The 15,924-nt window shown below is 45.7% G+C and overlaps 1 protein-coding gene across 4 annotated transcripts in view; it reads left to right on the forward strand.

Annotated features, from left to right (window-relative positions):
* The first annotated feature begins 657 nt into the window (after positions 1–657).
* Positions 658–15,924, forward strand: part of rtn4a (reticulon 4a) — a 170,828-nt gene continuing 155,561 nt past the window's right edge. For all 4 annotated transcript variants that reach the window (XM_054738586.2, XM_054738587.2, XM_054738588.2 and 1 more), the window contains exon 1: positions 658–1,755. In XM_054738586.2, the coding sequence (XP_054594561.2) occupies positions 1,263–1,755 (493 nt within the window). In that variant the 5' untranslated portion in view covers positions 658–1,262. The remainder of the gene's footprint in view (positions 1,756–15,924) is intronic.

A 15,924-nucleotide genomic window follows, 5' to 3' on the forward strand; every position in this document is an offset into this window, starting at 1 on the left:
ACGGCTGGCTCCAGTGGCAGTGCGGCCGAGTCCCTGACCACTGAGCCTTTGAGAAGCATTAAAACTCCAGCAGGAATTGCATCAAACACCATGGCATATTCCTTTGATGGAACAGGTAAACCATATAAATTTAGGAAGTCAGTGAAAGGGAGTTAATTACTTTCTGAGTCAAGAAGCTGTGTAACAAGATAAATACCACGATCAAACCAATATAACACCTGTGTGGGGAGAAGTTATGTTTGTGAAGGAGGGACCAGGACAGAAGCATTTGTTTATGGAAATTTGACAGTTTGAGAGGTATTTAATCAACATTAATGTTACATAACAGAACAAATTTAAGACCACTACGTTTAGAAAATATAAAATTAGGTATAAAATTCCAAATTGAGTTTAGGTTTTTGAAAAATTGTTTGATCCAATTTATTTTGAATACATTATTCAGTGTTGAGAAGTCTAAAAAGTTCACACTACTGTTCGAAAAGGAGTTAGAAAGAACTGATTTCTTAATGTAATGAATTCTATTCTTCCATGCAAAATTGCAGTTTATCAACAGCTGTTAAGGATTCTTTATTTACTTCTAAAGATTGAGCTGCGTAGATTAGTAGATTAAACGAGACAACCCCCCCCCCCCCCCTCCCCCCTTTAGTTAGCAGAACTCTTTCTTTGATAGATAAGCCCCGCTGGAGCCAATCTATTTTGTGTAGTATTGGAGTGAAATTGAGAGAGCATCTTAAGGACTGATTTTTATTTAATAACAATACCAATATAGGTGATAGGGTCTTTTACTGGAATACCAGCGATGGAAAGATTAGTACAGTGTTTAAGAGAAAAAAGTTTTCCGTTCCTACAGTTCCAACACCTCAACTTTCTTCCTGCTCCCAGCAGTGACTGTACTAGACAGTCCCCCAAAACTTTAGCCTGGTTTAATAGAAGAGGCGTTAGGTTACGCCCCTCCCACTTTGACATCTCTGATTGGCCAGAGGTCGTGTTGCTTCTGGGTCACGCTGCATGTGATTGGTCAGTCGACTTCTCTTTTCTTGTTGTCTGAAACTCGGGTTCGACGTCGTGGTACCTGTAGTGTGGCGCATTCACGTCTGTACGGTGAAAATAGAAGTACCACAGGGACCAGCCGGTGCGGGACGGGTTCTAAACGTTTCCCGGTAGGTGTTCTGATCAGAAAGTAACTTGGGTGGAAAAAGACAAGACCTGGAACTTTTTCTACGCCAGGAGACACTTTTTGAGAGAGAGAGAAAAAAAGAAACATGGCAGACGAGGAGCAACTCATTTCTTCCACCACTCCTCTGTTTCCTGAGGGGCACCATTACCAGGCCGATCCAGACCCAGAACCGGACCTCGAGCCAAAGCAGAACCTCTTCAGCGCGGATGACATAGTGGACTTGGTCGGTGGGGCTCAGGACGCGTTGGAGCGGCACATAGCTGAAGACTCAGTCCTGCAGGAGTTTAGTTTAACTTCCACGGAGCCAGAAGTGAGGGAACCTGAACCGGAACCCGCACCGGAGCCCGTTGTAGAGAGGGCAGTCCCAGACTCCAGCTTCTCGTTTGTTCCTGAAAAACCTGAAGTGCTGGCCCCCAAAGCCGAACCGGAGAGTACCCGTATACTCCCGGAGCCACAGGCGGAACCTGACCCCGAGAGCGACGCCCTCCTAGCGGCTGTAGCCCGGAAAGCATCGCCAGCCCCCGCAGAAGCATCCGACCAACCCACGGTGACACAGGAACCAGCGGCTCCGGCGTCGTGTGAGTATCTGACCGGAAGATGTATGGATCTTAGATCAGATCAGTAAAACAAAGCTAGATCTGATCCGAACCGTTTATGAAACCGCAGCCATGCTAGTTTTGAGGAGATTGGTGGGATCCCGGTAACGGTTGATCGGTGATCCGCCGGTTAGTGATGCTCCTCTGAACCGGGCTGCTATTTAACACTTTTTTGTTTTTGTTCTGTGGGTAAAATCTCTGCGGGTGGCGTTTGGTTGTAAAACGTCTTCACGTTTTTAACGGAAATCTCCGCATGTATGATGCGGCCCACCTGTTTGGTTTGGACCACCGGGAGCTGTTGACCGGGTATGGTGACGTGTTTAAAAGCGTTAACCGATCCGGTAACAGCCCGGTTCGTTATCTCACCACAGATGAGCTCACCACAGATGAGAAAAGGTGCTTAAAAAAGAGACAGAATGTGTGTGACGTCGGTGTTTCCGCCCGCTGCGATGCTGCTAACGGTACCGCATGCTCCAGTTCCGTTATCGGACATGAGCTTTGCGTGCTATTCAACAACAAAGACGCGCAAAAATGATGTGTTTAGGTCACGTTTTACGCAAATAAACACTTAATACCAGGATAAACATGCGATCTGTTGTTCGTTAAGGCGACAGGATTTCTGCCAACATCCTGTCAGTGTCATGTAATAGCCACATTTATATAACCTCAAGCTAATTTAAATTCACTCATTTCATCTTTTAAAATAGATGACAAAAAAAAGAAACAATAATTTGATTAATGGGAACAGAGGTGATGCTGTCCGATAATGGAAGCACGATCCGTTAGCACGACACGGCGCACCCAGATTAGTCACAACAAAAGAATCTGCTGAGGGTCCACTCCCTGTTTGCTACCGGCCCAGTAGTTATGCGATATGCGGCTTTATTTCAGTCTACGGATGCAGTGGCTCTTTTCGCAACACCTTGATCAGAACCGACACCCACACCCCCCAAACATCTCCGGAGGATCCAGTTTGTAACGGGGTTCGGCTTGGTTTGTGTTTATTTGAAGGATTTGTTTGGTGGTGCTGGTGTTCAGGTGGTGTTGAGGTGGTGGTCAGGTGGCGCTGATGTTGAGGTAGAAGAAGAAGCACCCCTCAAGATTAAAATCAGGAGGTGCTTCACAAGAACAGAAACAAAAAATAAAAATATATAAAAGAGAGTTTTAATCATGTTTTAATATTGTAAAACTGGGAAAAGTAAAACTAATTGTGATAAAAAAATGTAAGGGAACAAGAAAATGAATAATAAAGAGGTAATTAGTGGATCTCAGGAAAGATGGAATTGGTAGAAAGAACAGAATAAGGAGATGTGATAAAGGTCACACCAAAGCCAAGTTGAACAGGTGAGTTTTCAGCTGCTGCTTAACTCATTCGCTGCCAGACGTTTTCTGATCAGTAAAGCCCTTCACTGCCAGCGTTTTTCAGCGTTATTACTGGGTTTTTTTAAGAGTCACAGAACGTTGCGTGCTATGATGATGTTGACGCCAAAACTAACAAAACAGAGTAGACTCACCTCTTACATCAGGAAGAATCTGCGCGTTTCGAGCGTTATCCGTTCTGTCATAATCCTTTGTCAAATTGTGATCAGCAGACGCTTTTCCGGTTGGCGCCTCACTTTTTTTTACAGAAGCGGCCCAAAACGATCTCCTTACACCTGGATTTTCTGCTTCCTGATCACGTGACATACGCGGATGAAGATTGGCTTTAGAGCTGGGATGTTGGTTCACATGGTGTGGGGGCTCGTCCTGACGCCCACACGGTAAAAAACCATGCAAATGATGACTTTCGTCATCATTGGCAGTTAATGAGTTAAAGGAGACCTCTGAGTCCACTGATCTCAGGCTCAGGGGGAGAGAGTTCCAGAGTCTGGGGGCCACAGCAGCAAATGATCTGTCACCTTTGGTCTTTAGCCTGGTGCTGCACAACCATTAGGCTTTGATCACTGGACCTCAGGGACCTGCTGGGGGTGTAGGGACTAAGAAGATCACCAATGTAAGATGGTGCGTGTCCATGTAAGGCCCTATAGACCAGAACCAGGATCTTGAAATGAACCCTGAAGTAGACTGGCAGCCAGTGAAGCTGGAGGAGAAGCGGGGTGATGTGGGTGTGTTTGGAGGACTTGGTCAGGACTCAAAAGCCGAAGGTCTCATCCTCCAGCAGATGGGAGGCGGGGTGTGGCTGCTTGACTCTGCTGGAGGAGGATCCATCAAGTCTGAACAAAAGGAAGTGGACTCCTCTCCTCATGTCTGATCTGATTCCCGTGGATGTGGTTTCGGGTGGTTCCTGTTTGTCTGGAGCTGGATTCAGGACCAACCCTCTGCTGCTCCATGGGGGGTTTTTACATTAAATTCAGATTTCTGAGTTTTTTCACTTGAAACACATCAATGATGTTAATTCACAGCAAATTTTATCTCAGAGAAATATAAACAGAAAAAAAGAAGTAAAGTTTCAAGTAAATTTCATTTAGACATTTGAGTCAAATTATAATCAAACTCTGTAGGTTTAGCCGGGCTGGTTAGTTTTGTGTATAAATTAGGTTGTTTGCTGAGTAGTGTGTCATTACCAGACTAATAGTCAGACAATTTCCCCTCCGCTGTCCGCATCCTTCAGGCGTGTTTCTGATGTCCAGCAGCTAGCTCAGACTAGCACATCTGTGCTGCTCCAAACATTTGATTAAGTTTTAGTTGTTTATTTGTTGGGATCAAGTTTTTTTCATTAATGTCATTAATTTAGTTTTGATTGACACTAAAACACAGATTTGATCCTGATTTAGGAGTCAACACGTAGCAACAAGAACACACACATTGATTTTTAAAATTTGGTTGTTTTTACTTAAGGCCGACTAATATGGGTTTTTTAAGACCAATACCAATTAATAACGAATTTTGTTGCCGATGGCCGATATCTAAAGCAGATTATTAGGCCGATATATACGTTTTAGCAGCACATTGATTGTGAAAGAAATCTGAACACTCACTGTGTGCAATAGAAATTAAATAAGTCAATAAATCTCTTAATATTTATTGATCTATAAGTATAAAACAAACTCAAAACATTAAAAAAAACGGTGTGTTTGGGTTCTTCGGGTCCTTTTTTCAGTCTAGTAGTGGTGGCAGTTGGCCACACAGGTGGCAGGTATCGGTCAGTCTCTAGTTTTTACATCTGTTATCTCTAAAAATTCTCTCGTCTCTCTCGTCTTCCTCCGCTTATCCGGGTCCGGGTCGCGGGGGCAGCATCCCAACTAGGGAGCTCCAGGCCGTCCTCTCCCCGGCCTTGTCCACCAGCTCCTCCGGCAGGACCCCAAGGCGTTCCCGGACCAGATTGGAGATGTAACTTCTCCAACGTGTCCTGGGTCGACCCGGGGGCCTTCTGCCGTCAGGACATGCCCGAAACACCTCCCCAGGGAGGCGTCCAGGAGGCATCCTGACCAGATGCCCAAACCACCTCAACTGGCTCCTTTCGATCCGGAGGAGCAGCGGTTCTACTCCGAGTCCCTCCCGAATGTCCGAGCTCCTCACCCTATCTCTAAGGCTGAGCCCGGCCACCCTACGGAGGAAACTCATTTCGGCCGCTTGTATCCGCGATCTCGTTCTTTCGGTCATTACCCAAAGCTCATGACCATAGGTGAGGATTGGGACGTAGATCGACCGGTAAATCGAGAGCCTGGCTTTCTGGCTCAGCTCCCTCTTCCCCACGACAGATCGGCTCAGCGTCCGCATCACTGCAGATGCCGAACCAATCCGCCTGTCGATCTCCCGATCCCTCCTACCCTCACTCGTGAACAAGACCCCGAGATACTTAAACTCCTCCACTTGAGGTAGGACCTCTCCCCCGACCCGGAGGTGGCAAGCCACCCTTTTCCGGTCGAGAACCATGGTCTCAGATTTGGAGGTGCTGATCCTCATCCCAGCCGCTTCACATTCGGCCGCGAACCTACCCAGCAAGAGCTGAAGGTCAGAGCTGGATGAAGCTAGGAGGACCACATCATCCGCAAAAAGCAGAGACGAGATTCTCCTGCCACCAAACTCGACACACTCCACACCACGGCTGCGTCTAGAAATTCTGTCCATAAAAGTGATGAACAGAACCGGTGACAAAGGGCAGCCCTGGCGGAGTCCAACCCTCACTGGGAACAGGTCCGACTTACTACCGGCTATGCGGACCAAACTCACGCTCCTCTGGTAAAGGGACTGAATGGCCCTTAACAGAAAGCCACCCACCCCATACTCCTGGAGCGTCCCCCACAGGGTGCCCCTGGGGACACGGTCATAAGCCTTCTCCAAATCCACAAAGCACATGTGGATTGGTTGGGCAAACTCCCATGCCCCCTCCATCACCCTTGCAAGGGTATAGAGCTGGTCCACAGTTCCACGGCCAGGACGAAAACCACATTGCTCCTCCTCTATCTGAGATTCAACTATCGATCGGACCCTCCTCTCCAGTACCTTGGAGTAGACCTTTCCAGGGAGGCTGAGGAGTGTGATCCCCCTATAGTTGGAACACACCCTCAGGTCACCCTTCTTAAAGATGGGGACCACCACCCCGGTCTGCCACTCCCTAGGAACTGCCCCCGATGACCACGCAATGTTGTAGAGACGTGTCAACCATGACAGCCCTACAACATCCATAGCCTTGAGATACCCAGGACGAACCTCATCCGCCCCCGGGGCTCCGCCGCTGTGTAGTTGTTTGACTACCTCAGCAACTTCTGCCCCCGAGATCGGACAGTCCATCCCCAGGCCTCCCAGCTCTGGTTCCTCCTCGGAATGCGCATTGGTGGGATTGAGGAGCTCCTCAAAGTATTCCTTCCACCGTCCGACTATAGCCTCAGTTGACGTCAGCAGCTCCCCATCCCCACTGTAAACAGTGTGAGCGAGTTGCTGCCTTCCTCTCCTGAGGCGCCGGACAGTTTGCCAGAACCTCTTTGGAGCCGATCGATAGTCTTTCTCCATGGCCTCACCAAACTCCTCCCACGCCCGAGATTTTGCCTCGGCAACTGCCACTGCTGCACCCCGCTTGGCTATCCGGTACCTGTCTGCTGCCTCCGGAGACCCACAGACCAGCCACGCCCTGTAGGCCTCCTTCTTCAGCCTGACGGCTCCCCGAACCTCTGGTGTCCACCAGCGGGTACGGGGGTTGCCACCACGACTGGCACCGGCCACCTTACGGCCACAGCTAGCAACAGCCGCCTCGACAATCGCAGAGTGGAACAAGGCCCACTCGGACTCAATGTCCCCCACTGCTCTCGGGACGTGGTCAAAGCTCTGCCGGAGGTGGGAGTTGAAGACCGTTTTGACAGGTTCTTCTGCCAGGCGTTCCCAGCAGACCCTCACTATGCGTTTGGGTCTGCCAGGTCTACGCGGCATGTTCCCTTGCCATCTGATCCAACTCACCACCAGGTGGTGATCAGTTGACAGCTCCGCCCCTCTCTTCACTCGGGTGTCCAAAACATACGGTCGCAGGTCAGATGATACGACTACAAAATCTATCATCGACCTGTGACCTAGGCTGCCCTGGTACCAAGTGTACCGGTGGGCATCCTTATGTTCGAACATGGTGTTCGTTATGGCCAAACTGCGGCTTGCACAGAAGTCCAATAACAAAACACCGCTCGAGTTCTGATCAGGTGGGCCGTTCCTCCCAATCACACCCCTCCAGGTCAAGCTGTCATTGCCCACGTGAGCATTGAAGTCCCCCAGCAGGACAATGGAGTCCCCTGATGGAGTACTATCTAGCACTCGTCCCAGGGACTCCAAAAAGGGTGGGTACTCTGAACTGATATTTGGCCCATAAGCACAAACAACAGTCAGGACCCGTTCCCCGACCCGAAGGCGCAAGGAAGCTACCCTCTTGTCCCCCGGGGTAAACCCCAACACACAGGCAGAGAGTCTCGGGGCTAACAAAAAGCCAACCCCAGCCCTCCGCCTCTCACCCGGAGCAACTCCAGCAAAGTAGAGTGTCCAACCCCTCTCCAGGTCTCGGGTTCCAGAGCCAATGCAATGTGTCGAGGTGAGTCCGACTATATCAAGCCGGTACCGCTCAACCTCTGCCACAAGCTCCGGCTCCTTCCCCGCCAGCGAGGTGACGTTCCATGTCCCAAAAACTAGTTTCCTTGTCCGGGGATTGGACCGCCAAGGCTCCCGCCTTGGTCTGCCACCCGATCCACACTGCACCGGACCCTTCATGTTCCTCCTGCGGGTGGTGGGTCCACAGTTGGACGAGCCCATGTATCCGGTTCGGGCTGGGCCCGGCCGGGCCCCATGGGCGAAAGCCCGGCCACCGGGCGCTCGCTCACGGGCCCCAACCCCAGGCCTGGCTCCAGGGTGGGACCCCGGTAACCCTCCGGGCCGGGTACTCCGACTCTTCGTTTTCACCGCCATGAAAGATCCTTCGAACCGTTCTTTGTCTCACCCTTCACCTAAGACCAATTTGTCATGGGAGACCCTACCAGGGGCACTAAGTGCCCCAGACAACATAGCTCCTAGGATCATTAGGGCACTCAAACTCCTCCACCACGATAAGGTGACGGTTCAAGGAGGAGATCTCTAAAAATTAACCTTTTATTTTTGTCAGTAGTAACATAGACTGGTGAAAGGAAGCTGAACAATCACTAGCAAACATTTCAACTGTTTATATAATAATATTGTTTTAAAACGTTATGTTGTGACGGTTTTGACCCTTTTGTGAAACTGGTTGACAGCTATCTATGTAACCGGGACTGTACAGTGTACTTTAGTGGTAGCTGTTCTTTGTCTCACCCTGTCCTGCCTCCCCATTTGGTTCAGCCTGTGTCTCTGTTAATTGCTCTCACCTGCCTCTCGTTTTCCAATCACCCAAGCTCCCAGCCCTCTTGTATTTAAACCCCTCCAGTTCTGTGTCTCTTGTTGGCTCATTGTTCTCATGTCCTGTCTGGATTTGTTATTAAAACCTTTTACGTTACCCAGTTTGTCTACCTGCCTGATTCCTCACCAGCATGTGGATCCTCACCTCCGTTCCACTCACCGGCACGTCGTGACATTCTTAGGCTGAAACAATGTGTTGTGGAGTACCTCAGGGCGATTGCTTGGGCCCTTTGTTATTTCAGTTTTTATAAATGATTTGCCTCTGGTGTTGGACCATGCTACCGTGGATATTTATGCAGATGATATTACATTATGTGCATCTGCCCCAATATTTCCCGGCTTTCACAGCATCTGTCTGCACTCCTTCCATCGTGGGGGTTGTTGTTAGCAGCTCAAGGCTGCCTTGGCGTCAGATTTGGATAACAAGACTTTGTTTGGGTCAGGCAGAGATAATTTTCCTCTCTGCCTTGAAGTCTGTATTGATCATTCAAGTCCCCCAGTGAAGCCAATTCAGGTTTTAAACATCTCCACACCGTCCAGTGACCCTCTCTGAGATGACATTCATTTTGCGCACTAATACCGGTAACGCAGCAAGGACATTGTCCAGCTTACGATTCACCTTGAGTAACGTCCCAGTCTGTAAGGTCACCGCCTGGGCGGTGCTTTCCGTGGGTGCGGGTCGCACTCCAATCGCTCCTGACTTCCCAAATCTCCAGAAAACCAGATATCCTCCCACTCCGATCAGAAGAAATCCAGTGATCATCCAGCCAAATATCCACATGTCTTCGACATCCTCAATGGACAGCTGAGAGAGGCATACGATCCTCCAGACCTTCCAGGAATCGAGCGCATATCTCGCTGCGTGTGTCCCTTGAGGGCAAGTGGGAGCCCCCTCCTCCGTTTCATCGTAGAATAGATCTTGTCAATCGCATTGAATGACCAATTAATTAAATCCATTTCTAAAAAATAGGGATTTCCAGAAGAAATGCAGAGAAGCGCTCTGTAAGCAGACAGGACAAAAGAGCCTTGGGAAAAAAGATAAGGGAGCGAAAGCAGAAGCGTCTGTACTCTGCGAGTGCCAGAAGAGAAAAAATTGTTAATTATTATGTCTCAATTTTTGTAAATATTTTTATTCCCTAAATTGTGTGTGTGTGTGTATATATATATATATATATATATATATATATATATATATATATATATATATATATATATAATATATCATTAATTTTAGGGACCTATATCGCTCCTATATAGGAAGTAATTGTATATCAGCCCAAAAACAGTGTATCGGATTTTATCGGGCAGCATCAAAAATCTCTTATATAAGCAGTTCGTTAAGGTTCACATTTTATACAACCAATGGTTAAGAAAACATTGTCATTTTTTTCATACTTACTGTTATTGGCTCTTGTTCTCTGATCGAGTAATATCACCTGATCAAGCCTTTCATACATTCCACACTGTGAAATAGGTAAAAGTATGTATGATTTGTGCTGATATTGTATCAGATTGATATTGGTATCGGTCAATATTGATGGCTGCAATATTGATGGCTGCAATATTGAATCGAAGTGAAAAAGTTGTATCGGGACATCCCAAATGACTTCTATTTTGAATATTTAGAATCTTTGAAGTTTTTCTATTTTCTTGTTGTTTACTCTTTATTCTAATTTTTTACTGTCCTTTTTCCTCCTGTAATGAATTGCTGCGGTGACACCAAGCTTTTCCCACTGATGGAAAATTAAGGGATTTTCTATTCTATTTATATTCTTCTATTTGTAGTCTTTTCAGTTCCTGTTTTAAAGTGGGTTAAATATTTTTTCACAGGCCAACAACAAAAATAAAAAAAGTAGTAATTTTCTTAAACAAAAAGGCAATAAATCACCAATTCACTTTCATGCTTTGAAGCAGAAAAAGTGCATAAAACCAAAATAATTCAATTCAGTTCAATTCAAGTTTATATAGCGCCAAATCATGACAAGCGTCATCTCAAGGCACTTCACATAATAAACATTCTAGGGCTGCAACTAAAGATTATTTTCATAATCGATTAGGGGTGCTCCGATTGATCGGCCACAGATAATTATCGGCCGATTTTCCTGCAAAAGTGTGTGATCTGTGATCGCCGATCACTGCCTTTCATTTCCGATCTGGCACTGGCGCTTACTCTTCCCGGCCGGTAGTTCACCCTTCCGCTTGTCCCCGCTTAGTGCGCATGCGCGTGGCGGCAGACCCGCAAAGACAAACATGTCTGCCGTGTGGAACTTCTTAACGGTGTGCGAGAGTGATATTAAGTTTGCGTCTTGCAACACTTGCAACGAAAACATACCCCGCGGAGGAAGCACTTCAAAAAAATTCAACACAACGAATTTGATCCAACATTTAAAGACCAAACACTTGGCGGAGCATGGTGAGTTTTTGAGGCTCACCGCAGACAAGGAAAAGAAGCCTGCTAATGCAGCCACAGTCAGACGGCAGCTAACGCAGCCGACGCTTGGAAATACTCGTCCATATGAGCGTGACAGTCAAAAGGCTAAGCAAATTACCCGTAAAATCATCGAGTTTATTGGACTAGATGACCAGCCTTTTTCAGTTGTGGAAGACGCCGGATTCCGCCGACGACTAACCCACTTGGAACCTCGCTACATGCTACCGGGACGTAAATATTTCGCCGACGTAGCCCTTCCAGAGCTCCACCAGACAGTGTATTCTTTCATCGAGGGACTCCTTAAAGAAAGCGTCTCATCCTTTGTGAGTTTCACGAGTGACATTTGTAGCTCAGATGTCAGTCCTGTGTCAATGCTGAGCTTAACAGCTCACTGGATGTATCTGAATGTATCCTTGGTTACTTAATTTGATTTAGGTGGTGATGTGAGATAGGGCTGAAACGATTCCTCGAGTACCTCGAATAATTCGAGTACAAAAAATCCTCGAGTCAAATTCTCTGCCTCGAGGATTCGTTTAATTCATATTTAATTAATTCATGGCTTTGCAAACGCACGGGGTCATGTTTTACCCGGACCAAAATAAGTGACGCACATGCCCACTGGACTGAATGCACACGCGAGTAGCGAATGTAACTTAACTTTCTCTTAAGCCATGGCGGACAACTTGAACTCCGGTGGAGTGTGAAAAAGACAGAAAATGTCAAAGGTGTGGGACCGGAAAACGTAGTCCAGTATAAATACTGTAAAATGGATTTAGCCTACCACAACACCACATCCTCCGTGCTGCAGCACCTGTAAATGTCACTTCTGCAAGTGGACTCGGAGCCTCTACAAGATAATACATTTTGGCCTGTATTTCTATATATTCTGCGGACACTGTGCAACTTTTTCGTTTGTAGCACTCAGTTTCAGCTCACACTGTACATCTGGTAGGAACACGTCGGACTTAAAATGTGCTAAAAATAGCAGTTTATACAACACGTCGGACTTTTATTGTGTTGTTAATGATATTTGTTGTCCCTCGGGATTGCTGCAGGAGGACACGGGTATTTATGAGTGGCGTCGGAAAACGAAAGAAAGTAAATAAATGTTTTGTGATCAGTATAATTTGCCAAAACGACAGCAAACATGCTTTCTCGACAATCCTTGTTATTGTGTGAGAAAAAAAGTGTAGAAATTAAAACGGACGTGTGTTCATAGGGAAACAGCCGGCGAGCTGTTTGCGCCGTGAGCGGTTCTGGTTCTGTTTGGGCCGCAGCCGCTCGCAGCGCTACTTCAACAGTTATCCTCCTAGTTTTTGTCTGGCTTGCAGGCTAGCAGATTCTCGCACGAGGGGAAAATCGGCTCAGGTTGTTTACTTATTTTTTGCACACGCATTTGTTTACTGTGAAGTAAAGTTGAAGTGCTGAAGTTTTGCAAACTTAATTTTGAATAAAACTTGAAGAATAACTGGTAATTGCTTGCCCATTTTGAGAGGTCTTTCATATTTTATAACATGCTATTTTATATAATGGTTTACAAACACAAAAGGGTAATTTATTAGAGTACTCGATTAATCGAAAAAAGATTCGATAGAGTACTCGATTACAAAAATATTCAATAGCTGCAGCCCTAATGTGAGATATTGACTTTTTTTGCACTATTTGTAGCCCAAAGAGAGCCTTAATGTTTTCAATTTCTTATAAATTGTTACTGATATTACATAATTTGAAGTGAAGTAAAACCATGTTTTTTCTGAATTAATATGTAACACATGCATTAGAACTCACCAGCGCTAAATGAACAATTTACAGCCAATCTATGTAATTGGTATCGGTAATCGGCTGATCGGCCATGATCGGCCTCTTGGCTGATCGGTATCGGTGATCGGCAGATTAAAACCTGATCGGAGCATCCCTATAATCGATTAATCTGTCGATTATTTTTTCGATTAATCGATTAATCGGTTTGTTACTGTTTAGCTATTTAACCTATACAAGTGATGAATACATTACAGTTAAGAAAAAGAAAAACATAAGAGAATTGTACAGTTGACTGCAATCTATTTTATTGCACATGAACACAGTCAGCGGTGTAAAATGAGCTAAACAGTGCAAAATATCAGTCCAGAATAATTTTTTGGCATCAAAATATAAGAGGTAAATTCCATAAAAAATAATGTAGAATCTAGAATAGAGCTTGTAAGTGGTATGCATTGCTGGGGGGTGAGTGTCTTGTTCCCCATGTAGTTGTCCATCGTTGCTTGTTTTTTTCTGCATAAGAAACACAAACAGACTGAAATATGTATACATATCATATAAAATAAAGCAGCACACACACTACAACAGTAAATCAATATTACATTATTTGAATTAATTAACAATATACAGTGATCATTTATTTAGACAAAAATGTGTTGTGAGGCGTTTTACAGCGTTAGACAGTAAAACAGCCTTTTAATAGTAAAAAAAATGACTTTCTGAATTTCTCCTGTATTAAAAAAATTGAAAGCGTACAACTATGCCGCATTATATTCACCTGGACACAGCTCGTCTGTATATTTTTCACCGCGGAGTTGTCCTTTTTTGAATGAGGAACATAGTTATGGGTTTGTGCCGTTTTTCTCTTAACGAGAACATTCTTATAAACAGACGTGCTAAATTTGGCAAGCGCATGATACACAACATGGAGGAGATTCACGATTGCATCTAGTCAATCAGAAGTAGAACACCGTAGACTGACGCGGCAAAAAAAACCATGTTTAACATCCACTATAACGAACTTAGCTCCCAAATTTGATCTGCGTTAGCTTGTTTATTTTCTGTTACTTACCGAGCTGGCTCTTCCTCTGCTGCATCAGCCCCCACATGTTTTCGTCTCAAATGTTCACTTAGGGACATCGTGCTTCCGTGCCATGCTAGATGGTTTTTGCATATTTTGCAGGTCACCCGTCTTTTCATGGCATGTAGAGTGAAGTGCTCCCATACTCGTGATGTTTTTGTCCGGGGTTTCTCTTCAGTTTGGTCGCTTCTATTTTTTCTTCCGTATTTCTTCTTGTTCCGCCATCTCTCACAGCAAGATGAGCGTCAGTAACGTGTTACATCGTGAAAACCGAGGGCACTTATTGGCTCGTTTCTTCTTCTACGGCTCCACTGGTAGACCAGTGGCTCATTACTGCCACACACTGGCGGCAAATTTAACAGATTGTAACCAATGTCAGATTGTGGTAAAAATAGACTTTTTGCGGTAAAATATGATTATTAAACAACTAATCGATGACTAAAAAAGTTGTTAACTATTTTAATAATCAATTAAATCGATTAGTTGTTTCAGCTCTAAAACATTCCAATACAGGTCAATTCATTAAGCCACTCAGTAAAAAGTTTCCTATAGAAGGAACCCAGCAAATTGCACAGAGTTTACAGGAATCCTCATACAAAGCAAGCATGCAGCTACAGTGGAGAGGAAAACTCCCTTTTAACAGGAAGAAACCTCCAGAGGATCCTGGCTCAGTATAAGCAGCCATCCTCCACGACTCACTGGGGATCGAGAAGACAGAACACACACACACACACGCACACACGCACGCACGCACGCACGCACACACACACACACACACACACACACACACACACACACACACACACACACACGCGCACACACACACACACACACACACACGCGCACACACACACACACACACGCGCGCGCGCACACACACACACGCACGAGTAGTGTTTCATTGTGATTTCTTAGTAAATATTCAATTTGGTGAGAGATAAACTTTATTGTATTTATCCTAGTGGATCTATAATTAAACGGATAAACTAGTAGTAGCACATTCAATGTCAAGGAAAGCAAAAAGTTATTATCAGGAGAAGGAGAATGTTTAAGTGGTTAGCAGCAGTGTGCTAGACGATGGCCCCCTCCATGAGGCCAACACAGCTCAGCAGAACATCATTGTAGCTTCTTCTGGGGAGAAAAACACTTAGAGAAAAAATTAAGTTAACAGCTGAAACAGCAGGAAATAATACAGTTAAAGAGCAGATTGTAGAAGAAAGTAGTAGAGTGTGGAAAGTGGTCAGTGACGTAACGTAGTTGAGCTTAGAGAGACGCCTGTCATCCGGTTCTGGAGCTCATGCAGGCTTCTGTGAGCTGGACCTGACCCAAACACCAGCAAGCCAGTCCAGCTGGTATTTTTAAAAGCTGCACATGATCCTCTCCTGGTTGTCCGGGCGGCGGTTCTGATCTGGTTCCGACCCGGAAACCAACTGGCCCGCTGAGCCACGCATCTCTTCTGGTGGTCAGTTCTGACCTGGTTCTGACGGTGATCTGAGCTCCAGAAATCCACATTTCATTTTTAAACCCCACCACGGGTCTCTGGAGCTCAGCGCGGACCTCTCTGTCCCGGTACCGACCGATGTGGGCACCAGAAGTCCGTCTTTTAAGCTGCAGAAACGTCCTCATGCACAGAGATAGAGGCATTGTTTCTCTTATCTGGAAACCCGAGGACTCGATGTCCAGACAGGCTGGAGTTGGTACAGCCTTCACACACTATAGTTTGTCAACATGAACACAACCCAAAACCAGTAAACACACACACTGACTGGACCACATGACCTCTCTACCCTAAAACTAGCCACTCTCCACACTGAGCTGAGGCAGCGCCTAGCTTCTAACTCCCTTTGGTTACGTCAGAGGTTCAGATTTAGAAAAAATAGCCTTTTTAGAAGCTTTGCTGAGAAATGCCACTTTTTACGAGAAAAACTGCTGTTATGTATTTTAAAATGAAATATCCACGATAAACATTTCAAATAGGATTTTTTTGGACAGCATTTTATATAAATTACACCCCGATCTGCGTACTGCAGTCGGGCTA

Source organism: Nothobranchius furzeri, chromosome 12, assembly GCF_043380555.1.
Source record: "Nothobranchius furzeri strain GRZ-AD chromosome 12, NfurGRZ-RIMD1, whole genome shotgun sequence".
NCBI lineage: Eukaryota > Metazoa > Chordata > Actinopteri > Cyprinodontiformes > Nothobranchiidae > Nothobranchius > Nothobranchius furzeri.